Source organism: Heteronotia binoei, chromosome 1, assembly GCF_032191835.1.
Source record: "Heteronotia binoei isolate CCM8104 ecotype False Entrance Well chromosome 1, APGP_CSIRO_Hbin_v1, whole genome shotgun sequence".
NCBI classification, from domain to species: domain Eukaryota; kingdom Metazoa; phylum Chordata; class Lepidosauria; order Squamata; family Gekkonidae; genus Heteronotia; species Heteronotia binoei.
Window position 1 is genome coordinate 100506627 of NC_083223.1, and position 19781 is coordinate 100526407.

The 19781-nt window shown below is 44.7% G+C and overlaps 1 protein-coding gene across 1 annotated transcript in view; it reads right to left on the reverse strand.

Moving 5' to 3' along the window:
• The window catches only part of SLC22A16 (solute carrier family 22 member 16), a 31024-nt gene extending 16896 nt beyond the window's left edge, over window positions 1-14128 (reverse strand). The window contains exon 1 of the mRNA XM_060238246.1: window positions 13999-14128. Within this exon, the coding sequence (XP_060094229.1) occupies window positions 13999-14048 (50 nt within the window). The 5' untranslated portion in view covers window positions 14049-14128. The remainder of the gene's footprint in view (window positions 1-13998) is intronic.
• Between the last annotated feature and the right edge of the window lie 5653 nt (window positions 14129-19781).

A 19781-nucleotide genomic window follows, 5' to 3' on the forward strand; every position in this document is an offset into this window, starting at 1 on the left:
ATAGTTTTTAAACAACTATTTCTTTTCTACATCAGCATTTGCAAGGACACCATCCAAAGCAAAAAGTTATTTTTATGGGTGCTTTATGCTTAATATGGGTTGAATTCACAGAAAGAGTTCACGGAAGAAGCTGTCAGTGGAATTTTCCCCAGTGGCTATCTGCCATTCCTCCTGAAACTCCTCTTTGAGGATCAAGGCAGCTCAGCAAGCAGAATGCACCACAGGATTGGGAGTGGTGGGGGGAGCAGCAATGAGAGGGAATCAGACAGCAGGACAAGTGGCAGGTTGCATGGAGGGAAAGGTCCATTCTGCCAAAACATCTATGAACTCTTCTGGGGGATCAAATTCTCTAGGCCTCTATACATCCACACACTCACACCCACAAAAGATAGCTGGTTCAGCATTTAACAGGATCAGCATTTAAGAGACTTCACTCAGGAAAAAGATGACTGCAACTGAGACACCTGGATTCAAATCCCCTCAGCCATGCTATATATTATATGTACTAAATAAGAAAAATAGAATATAAGCTTGCTATCTGGTGTGATATTTCTGTGTTTTAGGAAAGTAGCCCAGAGGACATTTGCAAATGAGTCCCAGAAGTACAGCAAGTTTCGAGACGTCAACAAGTCTAAGAACCAGTGTGAAGCTTACTTGGCATGAATGCCACAATCCTCTCAGGTTTCTTGCATATGGCTCAACAACAACAATGTGCAAGTATTTCCCTCCTAAGACGAAGAGATCCGAAGAGAGGCCATTCTTCACTGCTGCAGCAACAGGGTCTCAATCCAAATTAGCCCCAGACTCTTCCACAGCTGCTTTTAAGGGAGATTAAAGATGTCAAGCAACCCAGTCACAGATCTCCAGCATCTCATTTAGTTGCACTCTGTGGCAAACAAGGCATGTGCATCCTGCTATGCTGCCTGCCATTTGCCATCTTACTGCAGGGACAGCTTGCCAGCAATACATCAGGTATGCATCCCTACACTTTGTGGCACAGTCAGGGAACTGCCTCATTAGCCAAATATAATGAAAATATGATTCCCTTGCAGCAGAAAAATTATTATTAATCTCTCCATCTAGACAGCAACAAAGTGTTCATGTCATAGATTCATATATGCATCCCAATATAAGTCATCTGGACTTCTAGGTTAGGTGGATAGGGAACTGGTCGGAGAACTGCACTCAAAGAGTAGGTGTAAATGGCATTTCCTCTGAATGGAGGGAGGTGTCCACTGGGGTGCCCTCAGAGAGGGGCCTGGTACCTCTCAATATTTTATCAGGGGCTACTCATTAAATTTGCAGATGATACTAAATTGAGAGGAGCAGTGAACACACCAGAAGACAGAGATAGGATTCAACGACATCTGAACACGCTGGAAAAGTGGGTAGATGTGAACAAGACGTAATTTAACAAGGATAAGTGCTGAGTACTACATTTGGGTAACAAAAATGAGAAATACACATACTGGGTGGAGCAGCAGTGTGCATGAACAGTGTGCATGAACAAAATCTTGGCTTATGGGTGGACCCTACGTTACATATGAGCAGCCAGTGTGATGCAGCAACAAAAAGGGCTAATGCAATCTTGGGATGCATCAACAGAGGTATGACATGCAAACAGCAAAATGTCATAGTCTGGTTGTACACTGCATTCATCAGGCCACATCTGGAGTATTGCTTACAGTTCTGGAGGCCTCACTTCAAAACGAATGTGGGACAAATCAAGGCAGGTGCAGAGGAGAGTGACAAGGATGATCAGGGGCCTGGAGACCAAGCCCTATGAGGAAAGACTGAGGGACTTGGGAATGTTCAGTCTGGAGAAGAGAAGGTTGAAGGGGGACATGATAGCTCTCTTTAAATACTTAAAGAGCTGTCACTTAGAGGAGGACAGGAGCTCTTCCTGTTGGCAGCAGAGGAGAGGACTCACAATAATGGGTTTAAGTTAAGGCAGGATATTAGAAAAAAGAAGGAGTTGTTCAACAGTGGAATCAGCTACCTAGGGAGGTGATGAGCTCTCCCTCACTGGCAATCTTTAAGCAGTGGCTGGACGAACACTTGTCAGGGATGCTCTAGGCTGATCCTACATTGAGCAGGGGGTTGGACTAGATGGCCTGTATGACCTCTTCCATTTCTGATTCTATGGTTCTACTTATTTATCTATTTATTCAATGTTTAGACCATCTCCCCTGCACACAGGGCTCAGGGCAGTGAACAACAATTTCAACAGACATTTACAGATTCAGTTAAAATACACTAAAAACAATTCTATGATTCTATGAATGGCCTCAATAAAATACTACCCATTTTAAGCAGGCTAAAATGTATGGTTAGAGAAGAAGAAACACAAAAATTCCTCAGAAAGTGTTGTATTTATTCTGCTCTAATCAGAAAACCTCAAACCATCCCACAGGATTTATACAGCACCAAAAATACTTTTATTACTTCAGCTGCACTACAAAATTGCTTATTCTCAAACAGGCAAGCTTCTGTTGGGCAGTGCAGTTGTGAGGGGTGTTTTCAGGGGGAGGATAACTCCTTCAATAACAGATTACCTATGTAAAGTGTTGCTGTTTATTTTTTAACATGGTGAAAAATGTTCTTGACATAAGTCAAAATGATCTTGTTAAAATATATTCATACATTTTTTCTTTCAGTTTACAAAATTATCTGAAAGGCAGCGTCGGCAAGCTATAGAGCCTAAAGACTTTACAAAGAGACGCTGCTTCATGTGTTACTCTGCATGTCACGGAGTCCAGCTTCAACATGCTGGCTCAATGGCCCTAGGTAAAAAGTGAGTCGAGCACACTTGGAACCAGTGTAGGCTGTTTATTCCCCCCTTCCACCTCACAAAAGAGGAAGGCAGGGTGGGCAAGTGTCTCGGCTGCCCACCAGCCAAGTGCAGGTGCAGCACCTGGGGCTGCCACTTTCTGTGACTTACATCCCACCCCCCTTCCAGCGAAGGCCCCAGCAGCCCAGCTCAAGCAGCAGCAGTGGCAGAACACTTGAGCTGCTACTTGTCACAGCACAGCAGCCATTTGCTCCAAGATCTTGGCAGAAGGCCCTGGCCTGGCTACCTGATGTCCAGCTGCAACGGTAGTGGTGAGGTGTTGGAGCTACTCACCAAGCATAGCAGCCACTGCTCCAGGATCTGCATGGAAGTCCCTCCCTGGCCACAGGATGCCTGGCTGCATCAGCTGTGTGGTGTGGCATCCAGGGCTGCTACTTTCTGTGGCACAATAGAGCCACTGATCCAGAGCCTGAAGGTAGCCAATCTTGTGACACTGTGGGAGGCCTGGCTTGGTACCTCTCCATATCTTGGGGAGACTGGCACCCTGATGCATTATGTTGTGAGGATTTTCACTCCTATTTCATGTCAGCAGTGACTGCTGGCTGGGATAGGGAAGATTCAAAACATGATTTGCAACATGTGGTAACAGCCTGTAAACATCACCCCTAAAGACGGTTGCCTCAGCAATATTTCTGGAGCTATTTGTGTGGGGACTATGGTATATAGAGATTCAACTAACATAGGGCTATATATATGTAGCAATTATATGCATCTGTTATCAGTATCTAATATGGGTGAGGCTTACAAGCATCACTGCCTCCAAGACTCACAGCTAACCTGGGTCTGAAACAAGCTCCTGAGGTACTGTCAAAATTCAGAATTGTATTTACATCTGATAGCAAATGACTACCAAAACAGAAACAGGCCTGAGGCAGCCAGTGGAAGACATAAATATGTACTTTGGATGTTTTACTTCAGCAAATAATGAGTAAATAATTAACAACATGCAGTGGTCTGGCCAAGTACAATCCTAATTTCTCTCCCCAACTTTGTTGTTTGCTGGCACCCCAGCATTTTCACAGCCAGGTTTTCTTTTTCCAGCATGCAGTCCAAAAAGGTTGCCCCCTGGTCTATCTCATGGGTTTACGGGAGGTTACCACAGTTTATCGAAGAACTCAACTATCACAATTCCCAAAGAAATAAAAGTAAAGGTAGTATTCTTTAAAATCTTACTATGTAAAAACAATCATATCTCTGGTTACTTGGCATAAAATGGCACACAACTGCAGGGCAGACTACAAAATATTAACATACCTAAGGTCACCAAGTAATATCCGTGGCTAAGTTAGGTTTTGAACCTAGCTCTCCATAGTCCAAATCCAATATTGCATTCCATACCATATAGTAGCATGGGCTTTTTTTGTAGCAGGAACTCCTTTGCATATTAGGCCACACACCCCTGATGGAGCCGATCCTCCTGGAGTTTACAGTAGGCCCTGTAAGAAGAGCCTTGTAAGCTCTTGGAGGATCCCATACATCAGGGATGTGTGGCCTAATATGCAAAGGAGTTCCTGCTACAAAAAAAGCCCTATCAATAGCTAATCTGTCCAATTCAGCTTCTCTTTGCCTAATCAGCACTACTGGAATGATAAAATGGGAGATCCCTTTGTTCACTGTTCTGAATTTCTTGGAGAAATGATTGGTTAGAAAATGCAATAAATGAGTAAACTGTGTGCATAGTCTTGGTGCAGGACAAGGAACTGAGTAGGATAACCTTTCAGATCTTCCAGGCCTATGATTTCATCTATGACTGGATAAGCACAATAGCCTGTAATGACTAGAGAAGATAAATGCTTCATCTTGATTGAAATCAAATTTGCTAAAGGGGTGCATGCCAACATCAAAAATAAACTTCTCAGAACATGAATACTGAAAGTGCATTCTGCCAGTATCTCATAACATAAGGACAGTGACAAATCAGCCTATAGTTAATTATCTCGTTTGGCTTAGGGCATGTTTATTTGTGAGTAGTTAAGGAAGAAAAATAATATGCCACTGAATCACAGCCAGCTCACATTGGCTCCGTTTCATAGGGCATTCCATGCAAAAGACAAGCAGAGGTGGTTTGCCATTGCATTCCTCTGCATAGCAATCCCAATCTTCCTTGGTAGTCTCCCATCCAAGTTCTAACCAACCCTTGCTTGGCTTCAAGCTCTAACAAGCTCAGGCTGCACTGGACTATTGGGACTGCTGTAGTTGAGGAACGGACACAAATATTCACTGGGTCATGAATTATGCCTCAGACAGCCATTTGATTGGAGGTCAAACTCCCATTCTCATAATGAACTTATCAGTAGTCTACAAACTACAGAGGCTAACTACTGTACAAGGCATGAGTTAGGAATCTTGTTGTGAAAACAGCAGCTGACATACTGTACACTGGGTGAGTATGTATCTCCTCCCTATTGCTTTTCTGCTCCAAGTTCTCACCTTCCAAAGCTATCTTCTTAAAAGTGATGTGGAACAAATATTTGTCCATCATATGTGGTTAACCCTGGTTTAAGTAAGTGCCCAATGAGACTTCTCCAACACAAGAGTCACCCAGCACTGTAGGATGCTTGAGAGAAGTGTGCAGCCTCCAACTGTGACCCCAACTCTGGCTTTGAATTCCCTGAACCCTTGCATGGTTTTGACACACTCCAAATGGTCTCCATTTTTGCTGTTGGCTTCCAACACTCTAGGTGGGATTGTAGTTGCCCAAGCCCTGCAACCAAATTTCATCCTTTACCACAGTGTAGGAATCAGCCTTTGCCCCCATAGATCATGGGTTGGCTTACCATTGTGCTTGTGCTGGTATATCACACAAGAAGGCCAGACAATTTTAGGGTTCTACAACCATATCACTTTCTGAATGCTTTTAGCAAAGAAATTAGAGCTTTCTGATTTGCTTGCATCAGTCTCCTTTAAAATTAACTGCAGCTGGGAACACTGCTATGGCCCTTGTCTATCCTTATCAGTCACGTCCAGCTGCAGGAGAATACAGGATAAGCATAGGTTAAACAGCAAAAGCAGCAGGATAACAGATATAATATCCCCCCCCCATCATTAAATGTTCTTCACTTTGTTGCATTTAGGTGTATTTTAGAGACTACTAATTTTACAAGACTTGTATAACATGAAATCTTTTTATATATCCTTTTAATTGCATGAAGGTTTTGACAAAACACATTTGAAAGTAATGATTTAAGAAAATGGTTTAATGTGAAATAGATTCAGAATTAAGTATGCCAATGTATTATTATTTATAGAGTCTCTTATATATAGACTCAGAAAGGAACAGCCAACATGTCAATTTTTCCTGTGCTGCCTCATGGGTTTACTTATTTTTCTGATGTGTTATAGTTTGGGGTTGCTTCATTATGCATTAGATATGGGTACAACTAGTCCTGAATCAAAATATAATAAATTTGTGTCTGGTGGGAATTAAAGATACATGATTCATTCTCCACTTAGCAGTACACCTGCAAGTATCTGTACCCAAGAACAAAATGAAGAGTTAGAAGCAACACACATGAGGCTTACACAAGAAACAGCTGAGATGTAGGTGTCCATAAACATGCACATATTCAGATTTTTTAATTTGTGAAATATGTAGCTCACCCTTCCTCCAATGAACTCAGAAGTGCCCAGGAAAAATATTCTAAAGAGTTTGCTGGGAGAAAATCCCACACAGAGTATCTGGAATAATTACCAGTCAGTCACAGGTTTGTTTTTACATATTAGCAACTATCAAATGAATTATACATTTGCCTGAGGCACAACAGCATTCATATGTATCCACACAGGTACACTTGGCAGAGTTAATGACAAGATTCCACTTGTGCATCAACTAAAGTATTCAAGTAGTTATAAACAATGGTATGAACCCAAGGGCTGTTTCTGAGCTTGGTTTATAAACCAGGACTTTTCTTATACATGTTCTGTCAGGATTTTTAAAAATAACGAGAACAGTTTATTCATTCAACTGTTTTGACAAACATTAGAAACCACCAAGATGGCTGAAAATATTTTAAAAAAACAACAACATGAAATTATTTGGAATCTGCTCTACAGCCATCCAGCACAAGGCAGAATGAACAGTCTTCCTTTTTCACCTAATGATTTTAGACACACGAATGGTTTGCAGGAATGCTCCCATTTAAACATTTTTAAATGAGAAGTAATCCTCATTAGAAGATATGCCAGTAAATTAATCTGCATGTAAAATATAATTAAAAGCCCACAGAAAGGGTAAAAATTATTGGTAGAAAATGATAAAATGTCAGGGTTTTTAGTTCTCTTTATTTGAGCAAATAAGAAACAAGAAATCAGCACCAAAACCATACATTTCTAAAGCCAAAACAGTGAAGCTATTATTTACTGCAGATGTTTGCAACATTATTTTTAAAAATCTCCTTTCTGAGTATCATAAACACACCTTAGAATTTTATTCTGTTTTCCAGGAATATACTTACACAGAAAGCATAAAATATGGGAGGAACCAAAGGGTAGTGAAAAAACCTGCACAGGCAATTTTGGGGCTACAATCCTAAGAACACTTTCTTGGGAGTAAGCCCCACTGAATGCAATGGTACTTACTTCTGCACAGACCTGCTTATGATTATGCTGCAGGTACTTAAAAGTTTATGCATACTCTCTTTTTTAAATTAAGATAAATTCCAAGTAAAAACATTATAAAATAGTTAGAAAAAATTATACAGAATTATATAAAATAAAATGCATACTCTTCATATGATTCTCATGATCATAGATGCCCTTCTTACAACTGCAGTATCTGCTGCACTCCCCCTTATCAGCACATGCATATGTGTCCATATATGTTCCCCCTGACACAAGCACATGTGAGCTCAAAAATGAACATTCATTCTGAGTTACAGTTCCACAGGAGAAATTCAGAAGCACTGGTGAATGACCCAGGCCAAATAAGAACTTAAACAAACTCCTCACCTTGCCCAAAGTAACATACAGATAACTGTGAGTTTGATAAACCTATCAGGAATGAAGCATAAAATCTAGGCATGGTCAGTTTGACTTAATCCCACATGACTGTAATAAGCACTTCATTGCCCAATGTCAAGGATATTAATTGTACCACTTGTCTGGTCAATGCTGTGGCAAGTAAACAATTCCTTCCTAGGACCAGTGCCGGGTTAAACCCTGTGGTGGCCCCTGGGCAGTTGCAGGCGCCTTCTTAAAAAGCCCCTTTTATTAAACTGCAGGGAAGAGACAGAGAGAGGCAAACCTGTGACAACACCAGCAGCAGCCGCACCAGGCAAGTTGGGCAAAGAGCGGCTCAATTGCTGACTACACTTCAGGCTGGGAGGGCTACAAGCAGGGTGGGAAACGGTGGGGAGGGGAGCCAGTCTGGGGCTCCTAAAGGCATGGGAGCCCATAGGCCAATGCCTACTTGGCCTAATTGTTAATCTGGCCCTGCCTAGGCCTCATTTTGGGCACGAACTCACAGGAGCGGAGCTCTGGAACCTCTAAAATTTATTGTGCTCTTTCTCTCACACACACACCCCCCCAAAATACTTGCTTCTAGGCTCCATTGTTCAACCCCCCTGTGAGAATTCTGCTGAACTCTAAAGATCTGACAAACTTTCTAATACCCACCCACAAAAAAATGGGGAAATAACCAAAACATGTAAATCAGGCAGATGGAAATCTTCATCATGCCACTGTGGCCACATAGGAGAAAGTAATTTAAAAAGTATGATAGTTAGGTTTTATTATGACAAGTATAATTCGAGCATTTTAAAGTAGATGCTGTGCTAATGTAATTTAGTACACCTTCTGGTAATGTCAGAACTGTGTGGCATATGCAAAGGAGTTATGCAAAGGAGCTCTGGCACCTCTTTTTCTACAAAATGACCCCTGCCTAGGACTCACTTATACCCAAAATAACACTGTATTCCATTATTGATTTTTTAACTTTTAATTGCAAGCTAAGTGGAACTCTTCTAAAAGTGCCACTGTATGTTTAGTATTCGAGTAAAGCAGAGGTAACTATGCACACACTGTTCTACTACAACTGAATGGTGGTTTGGAGGTCTCCACACATCTGAGCACAAGCTACCACCCAGCCCAGGCCAACTATCACCCAGATTGGACAAGCTGGACAGCAACTGCCACCTGGCCCACTCTTGCTGCCTCTAGCCCAGTCATAGCCCTGACCTACCAATGGCAGCTCTGTCCTACACCCAGCCTTGTCCTACTAATGGCATGCCCAGTCCAGATGAGTCATGCAGCTATGCTGTTTGCTGAAAAGAAGACCACCCTGTCCAGTGGCAATACCTTTGTATTATTTACTTTACTTTTTCTCCATTTTCCCTTCAGTCACCAACTACCTTAGAGGAATTCCTAACATGGTACACCTTGGTCTGTCTAGCCCAGGGGTGTCGAACTCATTTGTTATGACATAAATGAGACCTTGTTGGGCCGAGCCATGTCGAGCATGGGCCGAGCCATGGCGGCCACATGTTTGACACCCCTGGTCTAGCCCATCACAAAACTACAGTGAGATCATATAACGAGATGTCAAAGGGCCTTTCAAAACTGAGATTAATCCTTGGAAGGCACCGCACCAAAGCACACACACACACACACTCCAGTCTGAAAATGAACAGTTCAACGAGGCAACCAATCTAGTTATAACCATGTTGACAAGATCTGAGCTTTAAATTCCACTGTAGGAATATGTGTACCTATTTAAAATTAGGTAGCAGATATAAATTTTATAAAGGACACAGACAAACACAATTAAAGTTTTTTTTTTAAAAAAAACCCTTACAATAAAACATGCTTAAAACAGTAACACTCATTGGTATTCAAGGTGCTTTCTTTGTATCTCTCCCATGAATCCATGGAACAGGTCAAAGGAAGCTCTGGCTCTTTCCTTCCTTTCCCAGGGGACCAGGAGGGGGAGCCTCAGCCAATAGACAGAGGAGAGGCTTGGCTCAGTAGCTCTGCTGTGCAATTGAGAGAGCCTGGCAAAGCAAGCTCTCTCCCCCCCTTTCCTCTGCAATGGAGAAAATAAGAGACTTTGCTCTGTAGCTCCTGTGCAATTGAGCAAGACTTACAAAGCAAGCTGTTATGCAGAAAGAAGCAAGAGAGAGGGAAAAGGAAGCAGATGACAGCCAAGTGTTCAGAGGCCTGATAGGAGCCCTCTGAGGACCTGATTTGGCCCCCGGGCCACATGTTTGACACCCCTGGTCTAGCCCACCACAAAACTACAGTGAGATCATATAATGAGATGTCAAAGGGCCTTTCAAGACTGAGATTAATCCTTGGAAGGCACTGGACCAAAGCACACACACACAAGTCTGAAAATGAACAGTTCAGAGAGGCAACCAATCTAGTTATAACCATGTTGACAAGAGCTGAGCTTTAAATTCCACTGTAGGAATATGGTTGCCAATACCCAGTTGGGGACAGGGGATCCCCCGGTTTGGAGGCCCTCCCCCTGCTTCAGGGTTATCAGAAAGCGGGGTGGGGGGAGGGAAATGTCTGCTGGACACTCCATTATACCCTACGGAGACCAATTCCCATAGGTTATTATGGGGAATTGATTTGTGGGTATCTGGGGCTCTTGGAGGGCTGTAAAAGGTTGGACTAGGGGTCCAGTTCTATGAGCCCCAAAAGAAGGCCCCTTTCCTTAATTATTTCCAAATGGAGGGAAGCCATTTAAAAGGTGTGTGATCCCTTTAAATGTGATCGCCAAAACTCCCTTTGGAGTTCAATAGTACTTGTCACATGTGCTTGTCCTGGCTCCACCCCCAAATCCCCAGACATTTTTTAAGTTGGATCCGGCAACCCTATGTAGGAACCATCCATTGCCTTCCAGCTAATGCAGAGGCAGGGTGCAAAGATTTCTCTCTAGATAGAACCTGCTTTTCCAGGATGTCCCCATAGAGCTCAGCTACAGACCAGAGTTGAAAGAACTCAAGAGAACCTGAAGATCATCAGGACTATTGTATTTCTGAAGTTCTGTGGTTTGTCAAATATATTGTTATTTACAGATCAAGAAGATAACATGTCTGCAGTTATCCTATAAAGTTAAGAGAGGAACTTCTCTCACCCACCCTGTACATCAGTATGCAGGGCACTTGAGTTATGCAAGCAAAGGATATAAAACAGCAACAACAATAATAGTAACCCAGGCTTTCGGGGTCCACCAATATTCTTCATCTTTCTGTTTAGCCTCACAATGTCTATTAGTTATGTTTCAGCATGACTAAAAATTTGGTTTGTTAAAAATAATATATTGACTTAAATCTGCAATATTAATTATATCTTTGTTTATTGTCCCGCCTCGGCTGACACGGGACTCGGCCAAGGGAGGGGTCGTCTCCCCCGCAGCCACCCACCCAACCAAGCACCACCAGCAAAGGGCCCCCCCCCCGCTGCCGCGCCTCACATCACAGCCCTCCAGAGAGCCAGCCCAGAAGCAAGGAAAAGGAAACGTCCTCCCCAGGACGCCTCGGATTAGTGTTGGGGCTTATAAGGAGGGGCGGGGCCAGCCCAGGGAGGGAAGGGAGAGTGGGGATGGAGCCGGAGGGGGAAATAAAAGGCAACCAAGCTGAAAGGTCGGGGAGGAAGCAGGTGGTTGCGAGGAGAGGGCTGCCTACCCAGAGAGAGTGGACAAGGAGCCCAAAGCACCACCGGGAATAGGAGGGTCTGGGTGGCATAACCCAGCTCCTTCCCAATTCTGAGACCTACACAGCTGGCTACTAGTAGCCACCGGGGGTGCTGGCCGCAAGGAGGCCTCTTGGGGGGGCAGCAGGGGTGTGACGTTTATATATAAACCAGTAGTAGGAAATTCTATAATTGAAATTTATATGTAATCCATACAAACTATAAGAAACTGGCTGGATACTTTTTCCTGTTGTTTTTTTTTACACAGAAATGCTGTGAAGTGCTATCAGTAATGACTGTGACTTATTCTAAATACACTTATTTAGGAAGGGCCAAGGCTCAGCGGTAGAGCATCTGCTTGGCATGCAGAAGTTCCCAGGTTCAATCCCTGGCACCTCCACTTAAAGGATCTGGCAGTAGGTGATGTGAAAGATTAATCCTTGGAAGGCAAGGATGATCCTGGAGAGCTGCTGCCAGTCTAAGCAGACAATACTCACCAGAGGTCTGATTCCGTATAAGGCAGTTTCACGTGTTCATGTATTCTGGGCCAGCTCTGTTGGCTTCAATTACTGGCCATCAGATTAAATGGTCTGGGTTTATGATCTGGGATGAATAATCTAACAGGCTTCAGAAGAGGGACAGAGTCTTTTACTGGCAAACAAAACAAATATACTAACATTTAAAAAGTGAATGAGGAAACAACTGATACATATGAAATGTACTCAAAGCAGCAGCTACAAAGTTTTCTTAACTATACAACAAAACAGGAATCCAGCAGCATTTTACAGATTAACAGACTTTATTCCAGTATTTCTGAGTCAGTGAAGTGACTCTCTCAGGTAAATTTATGGTGAAATAAATCCTGATAGTCCCTAAAGTGCCACCAGCCTCCTGGTTTATTTTGCTGCTACAACTAACATGGCTGTCTTCAAGGGATTTTATTAATATTGGTGTCTAAAAATGCTGTTTCATCTTAACTGTGTCTTGGAGATTTAATTGATCAGATTTGGAACTAAGCCCTGGGAGGGGTGTTTCCCTGCCCTTTTATAATTCCAGGTATCTGCTCAGAGTACAATTTTCAACAGAAAACCAGCATGAAAGAGATAACTTTTTAACCTTCTCTTTGTGCCACTTTCTCCCTGAGCTGAAACTTGAAAGTATCCCTGTACCAACAGCTTTTTGCATTTTTAAATAGGACAAATGCACCTGTGAGTTGCAGATTCCTATACAGTTGAATGGAAAATCCAGGTTGCTACCTACGCAAACACACACACTGAAGACACTTCTCTGCCTACACCCACAACTAGTGAGAAGCTGATTTTACATTTCATAACACATTACCACTTGCTTGCCCCACTTCTCTCTGTGTTGAGAAGTTCTGTGTTGAGTTTATTTTGGAGGAGAGAAACTAGAGTTATGATGTTATTCTAATATTTATTTTGGTAATATCTGTTCTATTCCAATTGAGTTTACACATCCTCAGGAAGTAAACTGTGCAGCCCCTTCAGTCTCAAAGCCTCCCCCCCCCCACTTTTAGCTAACTCCTCGTAGAAATTCAGCTCCTTTTTTCGTCCCCCCCCCCCCCCCCCCCCGTTTGCAGGTGGAATCCTCTTTAGGAAACCAGCCGCACTCATGACGAAACATTAACATGTTTTGTCCTTCGTGATGATTAAGCTGTCCAGATGACCGGCAAGTATTGTGTCACCCTTAGTGATTTACTTGGAAATGATCAGCTAGCTCGTACCTATCTATCGGTCATCTAACCTATCACCCCGTGTGGAAAAAAATTTCTACTCCGCCAATACAAATATGTTCAGGGAGAACCGTTGTAAGAGTCAGTACACAGTCCCAGAAGTCCGCAAACACACATTTCCGAACAGTTCCTTTCACTCAGAGCCATATGCAGACCGATTCAGAGCTGTATACAGATTCCTGCCCGCTCCCAAAGACTTTGCTCCACGCCGATTGAAAATCTCCTCCTCCCCCCCCCCCCACAAAAACCTAACACACTTTGCACCTGGACGTGAGGTGAGCTGTGCCACTGTCGCCTGCGCTGAGTGCCAGTCCCAACTGAAGAAACGGGGTGGGCGGGACGAGGGGGGGAGAGAAGCCACCCAGTTCCTTAAGAGTGCCTATGAAGCATATAGCGGTGAGGGCAAAGGCTTCTGTAACCAAGCCGTGACTTGAGCCTCTGGCTTCAAGAAAGAAAGGACTGAGTGAGGCGAGCACAAAGCCGAGCACCTTCACGAGCAAATTGTCTCCCTATGCTATACGCAGCTGGCATGGCGGGACTCAAGTTCTGCCCGACTCGGCGTCCGCGCCTTGCCACGTGGCCCCCTCCAGATCCCCCACGGCCAAGGGGTAGGCGCGCCCCCGGGCCTGCGCGCGCGTGCGAAGCGGCGGCCTCCCTCGCTGACACCCCCCCCCCCCCAGTAGAGCGCGGGGCTGCTGGCAAAACAGGCAGGGCTGCAGCCCCCTGCTCTCGTCTCTGGCCGCCCTGCGGACTCCTTTACCTGCCGAAGTGTCCGAGGGAATCAAAGAGGAGGTCGAAGTTGCGAGCCATGGCGGGGGCCGGAGCCGGTGTGCGAGAAGGAAGGACAGAGTCCCATCCCAAGCACTTCCCAGCCCCAACCTCCCCCCCCCCACCGCCCGCCCGCCTGGAAAGGGGCGGCTCCTTCTCCCTCCCACCCCGCTGACCCTTCAGGCAAGTGGGCCACGCGAAAGCCCTCCCCGGGCGCTGGAGCTAGTCCCAGCCAGGCCCCTCGCGCCGCCAGTAGGCACCCGCACAAGAAGAAGCCGGGGGGGGGGGGGCCCACCGGCGAATTCTCCTCCACTAGCCAGTCGGCTTCTCTTCCCTTCAGGCACAGTGGCAGTAAGGCCAGCCAGTTCCCCAATGCCTTCCGGCCTCCCCTCCCCCCCTTTGCAGGAAACATCGCTGTGGGGCTTCCTTCAACCCCACTTCTAAGGTAGATTCCATGGCCAATGCATGTCTCTTCAAACAGGAGCAGAGAAATGGCCTCAAGATCATGTCCTTTCTTCCACCATCCCCCTTGAAACTAGGGTTGCCAGGTGTCCTTGGGCCACTGGCTGAGGATGGGAGATAGGGTTGCCAGATCCACATAGGAAAACTCCTGGGTATTTGGAGGTGGAGCCTGGGATGGGCAGGGCCCTCAGTGAGGTACATACCATAGAGTCCATCCTCCAAAAGCATCCATTTTCTCCGAGGAACTGATCTCTGTAGGCTGGAGATCAGCTGTAATTCCAGGGGATCTCCTTGTCCCATCTGGGGCTGGCATCCCGAAGCCTGATGGAATAGTTCTGGACAGCTTAAAAGCTTGAACACTTTTCGGAACTTTTGTTTAAGGTTATGGTACTGTTGTTGTCATTTTGTGCCTTCCGGTTTTGACTGCAGATCCAAGGAGGATGTTAAACACAATCCCAGCAGTCTTCTGATTAATGGCTGCTTCACACCTTAATCACATCATATAGGTCTGGCTGAATGTGTCATCAAGTTGACTTATGGCATTCCAGGCAAGAGATAGGCAGATAGTGGTCTCCCATTCAGACACTTACCATGGCCAATCCTACTTAACTCTCAAACTCTGACAAGCCCAGATCTAAGTAGGTCTGTTCAGCTGCTGGAGTTCATATTGAACAAGCAAGTAAATCTGTATCTTGGTTTTCAGATACATCAGGCTGCCTTGTCAAATCAGGTTTTTTTGCTGAGAGTTGGCTTGCAAGGAAAGATATCCATGGGTTTCAGGGCTGATGCATCTATGAATTACTTCATACTTAATGCAAATCAGTATCTTTTAAAAGCTCTAGTGCAGATCATTGGGGAGAATAATGGTAAAGAAGAGGGCCTGGACTGCTGTAATGGCAGCACAGAGAAGGACTAGATTAATTAGGGATGTCATATATTGCAACAAGATGTAGAAAAGGTGCTGGTTGAACCATGAACCACAATACTGCTTAATATAAAGCCAGGGCTGACATGGATGGATGGTAAATGGTTCCAGCAGGATCTAGAATGTGAGTTTTGGTTAAAAAAAATCATAGGGAGGGAAAGCTGAAAGATGGCTGGAGGTCATTTGCAGCAGCCATGAAAGTGACACAGAGAATCATCATTAAGATTAGGTGGTTGTATCAAATTTACCAAAATAATACAAAACAATGAACAAAAGAGCTCACTATTCTGTCATGTTTTGGTTGGGCATAATAAAAGGGTACCGTGTCTTCCCCTTCTTTTTGCCAAGAAGTGATCTTAGGGTTGTTTGATGTTGAGTTTCAAGCCTACTTTTGCACTCTCCTCTTTCACCCTCAACAAGAGGTTCTTTAGGTCCTCTTCACTTTCTGCCATTAGAGTGGTATCATCTGTGTATCTGAGGTTGTTGATGTTTTTCCCGGCAATCTTAATTCCGGTTTCTGCTTCATCCAGGCCGGCATTCCACATGATGTACTATGCATATAAATAAGCAGGATGACAATATACAACCTTGTCAAACTCCTTTTCCTATGCTAAACCAAGCAGTTACTCCATATCGCATTCTGACAGTTGCTTCTTGACCCTTATACAAGTTTCTCAGGAGACGTGAGGTGGTTTGGTACTCCCATTTCTTTAAGGACCTGTCACAGTTTCTTATCCCAGGCCCGGCGCTGACGTTTCCAGGCTGAAATTCACCCCCAGCTAGGGTTGCCAATTCCAACCCCAGAAATATCTGGGGACTTTGGGGGTGGAGCCAGGAGACACTGGGGTGGAGCTAGGGAGAGGGGGCAAATGGCGCCGAGGAGCGTGGCGAGCCGCCGCTGCCGCCTCTTCTCCGCTTGCTGTGGCTGCTCCTCCGAGATGGGCTCAGCCTGAGCCCATCTCGGAGGAGCAGCCATGGCGAGCGGAGAAGAGGTGGCAGTGGCGCGGCGGCCTCGCCCGCTCCGCCTCTGGGGTGGAAGCGGAAGGGGGGGTGGAGGCGGGCCGGGGGCGTGGTGAGCCGCAAGTCCGGGTCCTAGAAGGGCCCGGATTCGTGGCTCGCCATGCTCCTGGCCTGCCTCGCCCTCCCCTGCGCTGCTGCCGCCTCTTGGCTGCTCCTCCAAGATGGGCTCAGCCTGGGCCCATCTCGGAGGAGCAGCTGCAGTGGGCGGGGAGGGGGCGGCAGCGACGCCCAGGATCGGGCGGCTCACCATGCTCCCCGGCCCCATTTCCCCCCTCCCCTGCTTCCGTTTTTTTGGGGAGCGGGGGAAGAGGGTGGAAACCCTGGGGTCCCCCGCCAGGGCGGGAGGGTTGGAAAGCCTACCCCCCGCCCCCTCGTTTTTCTGTTTTTATAAACTTTTGTGCGCAGAGTGCGCACAGCCTGATGACATCATGATGATGTCATCAGGCTGTGCACGGTGCCTGCGGGCCCCCCTATTCTTGACCCTCTCCCGCTTTGAAGCAGGAGAGAGCCAAGCACCCGCCCCCACCTTGCCAAGGCTTGCAAAGCCTCAGCAAGAGCGGGAAGACAGCGGGCGCGCTCAGAGACACTGGCTCTGAGTGTGCTCACTCCCCACCTCCTCATCTTGCTGAGGCTTGCAAAGCCTCTGTTGCCCACTCCCCCAGGCTGATCCTTACTCCCCCCCCTCCATTGCGGTGCTGCAACTTAGGCTGCACTCCCCCCTTGCCGTTGCTGCTGCCGAGGCTGATCCTTACCAGCTTCAATGTGGCTGCACAAGGCTTCTAAGCCTTTGAAGGGCCCACGGGAGGAGAGTTCACTGCCCCTCCTTTCTGGAACCAGAAGTGAGGGGGAGCGAACTCTCCTATTGTGGGCCCTTCAAAGGCTTAGAAGCCGCACGCAGCCACATTGAAGCTGGTAAGGACCATCCTCGGCTCGGTGGTGGCGGTGGGGGGGAGGGGAGGCGAATTGGGGCATGGCACTGGCTTCCAGCAGTGGCGGCGGAAGGGGGGCTGGGCAGAGCACAGTGCTGACTTCCAGTGCCGCAAAGGGAGGAAGGGCAGCAGGGGAGGGACCAAGGGGTGCAGCCTTTCCTGCCAGAGGGAGGGATGTGCCCCTGTGGGAGATGGCACCCTAGGCCGTCGCCTAGTTTGCTGACTCCCACGCACCGGCCCTGTGTTATCCACATAATCAAAGGCTTTAGCATAGTCAATGAAACAGAAATAGAGGTTTTTCTCCATAATCCAGCAAATGTTGGCAATTTGATCTCCAGTTCCTCTACCTCTCCAAAACCCAACTTAAACTTCTGGTAGTTCCCGATTGACATACTGCTGAAGCCTAGCTTGTAGGATCTTTAACATGACCTTGCTGGCATGTGAAATGAGTGCAATGGTGCAATAGTTTGAACATTCCTTGGCATTACCCTTCTTTGGGATTGGAATATAAACTGACCTTTTCCAATCCTGTGGCCACTATTGCGTTTTCCAAATTTGCTGACATAATGTGTATATCACTTTAACAGCATTGTCTGTTAAGGGTTTACAGATTAGCAACTGAGACTTCTGTTCCATCAACTGCTCCAGTGCTGTCTATAATATCCTTTATCTGTTGACATTTACATTTGATAATGTTTATGTACACTTATTTCATTCAGTTTTTATTTAATTTTTTAATAAATGGCAAAGGAAACTTTCAGAATTCATATGGGCCAGGAAAAAACCAAGTATTAAAATGAAAATTCTGATAGATAGGAAAGAAAGGGGCGGATTTCAACTGCCTAATTTAAAGCTGTATCATGATGCAGTATGCCTGGTGTGGATTAAGGAATGGATGACATTATTAAATAGAAAGTTACTAGCATTAGAAGGTCATGGAAATGTTTTTGGATGACATGCTTACATGCACTATGGGAAAAAATAAGATGGACGGCTTCTTCTCACATCACTATATCAGAAATAATCTGTTAAATACCTGGTTAAAATATAAAATATATGGGGATGAGAGGAAACCGCTTTGGATTGTACCAACAGAAGTAATAAAATTGTTTTCAGATATCGTCCCGAAATATGACGAAAGAACAGATTCTAGAATTGGAAGCTAAATAGGATTTCATTGCGAAAGGAAAGTCAAATATTTAGGTATATACTTAACATCGGAACTAAAAACTCTTGTAAGGGACAATTATGAAAGAATTTTAAAAGAGGTCAAAACAGATTTAGAACGGTGGTGTGACCTACAAATTTCCCTTCTGGGGAGAATAGCATCAGTTAAAATGAATGTACTTCCAAGAATATTATTTTTGTTCCAAATGTTACCGATTATGTTACCCAAATCCTTTTTTAAACAATTGAATAAAATGGTAGCAAGATTTATCTGGCAAAACAAAAAAACCAAGGATTAAGTTAAAAATTCTTCAAGATAGCAAAGAAAGGGGGGGGGGGGTTTGCCTTACTTGATTGGCAAATCTATCACAAAGCTTGTATTTTGACATGGGTTAAAGACTGGCTGCTTCTAAAAAATAAAAGACTTTTAACATTGGAAGGGGCTGACTTGGCTAAAGGGTGGCATGCATTTATATGGTATGATCGCCCAATAAAAGGAAGTAAATTCCTTAGACACGAAATAAGGAAGTCCTTATATAAGACCTGGTCTGAGGTTAAAAATCAAATATATAAATATACTCCCAAGTGGATCTCTCCGGTTGAAGCATCGGTTCAACCCAATCTTTTTAATTGGGAAGAAGATTATACTTATGAAAGCCTGTTAGTTGTCAGACAGGAATTGAATATAGAGGTAATCTCTAAAATGGACTGGTGGTTGAGAACACAAGTTAAATCTAGGCACAAGTCAGATAAGGGGTTAGGTTTCCCAAAAAAATTGAACAAATTCGATTGCATTATATTGGAATCTGACAGAAAAATGATTTCTAGATGTTATACTTGGCTATTGGAAACGAAGATGCAAGAGGAAAATGTAAAGGAAAGTTGGATTAAATGGTTACAAGAATTTGGCTATACTATTGACTTAGATAATTAGGGGAAAATATGGAAAGAAAATAATAAATTGTCTAAATCCTCTTTATTAAAAGAAAATTTGTACAAAATGGCTTACCGCTGGTACTATACCCCCGAAAGACTCTCTAAAGCATTTCCAAATAGCTCGGACAAGTGCTGGAAGTGCACAAAAGTAAAGGGCTCGTTATATCACTTGTGGTGGAAATGTGATTATGCGAAAAAATATTGGGTACAAATATTCCTCATGTACCAGAACTATACTTATTAAATATTTGTCAAATCACATTATCCAAGAAAATAAAAAGGCTGTTACTGCATATTATTACTATAGCTAGGATATTGTATGCTAAGTACTGGAAA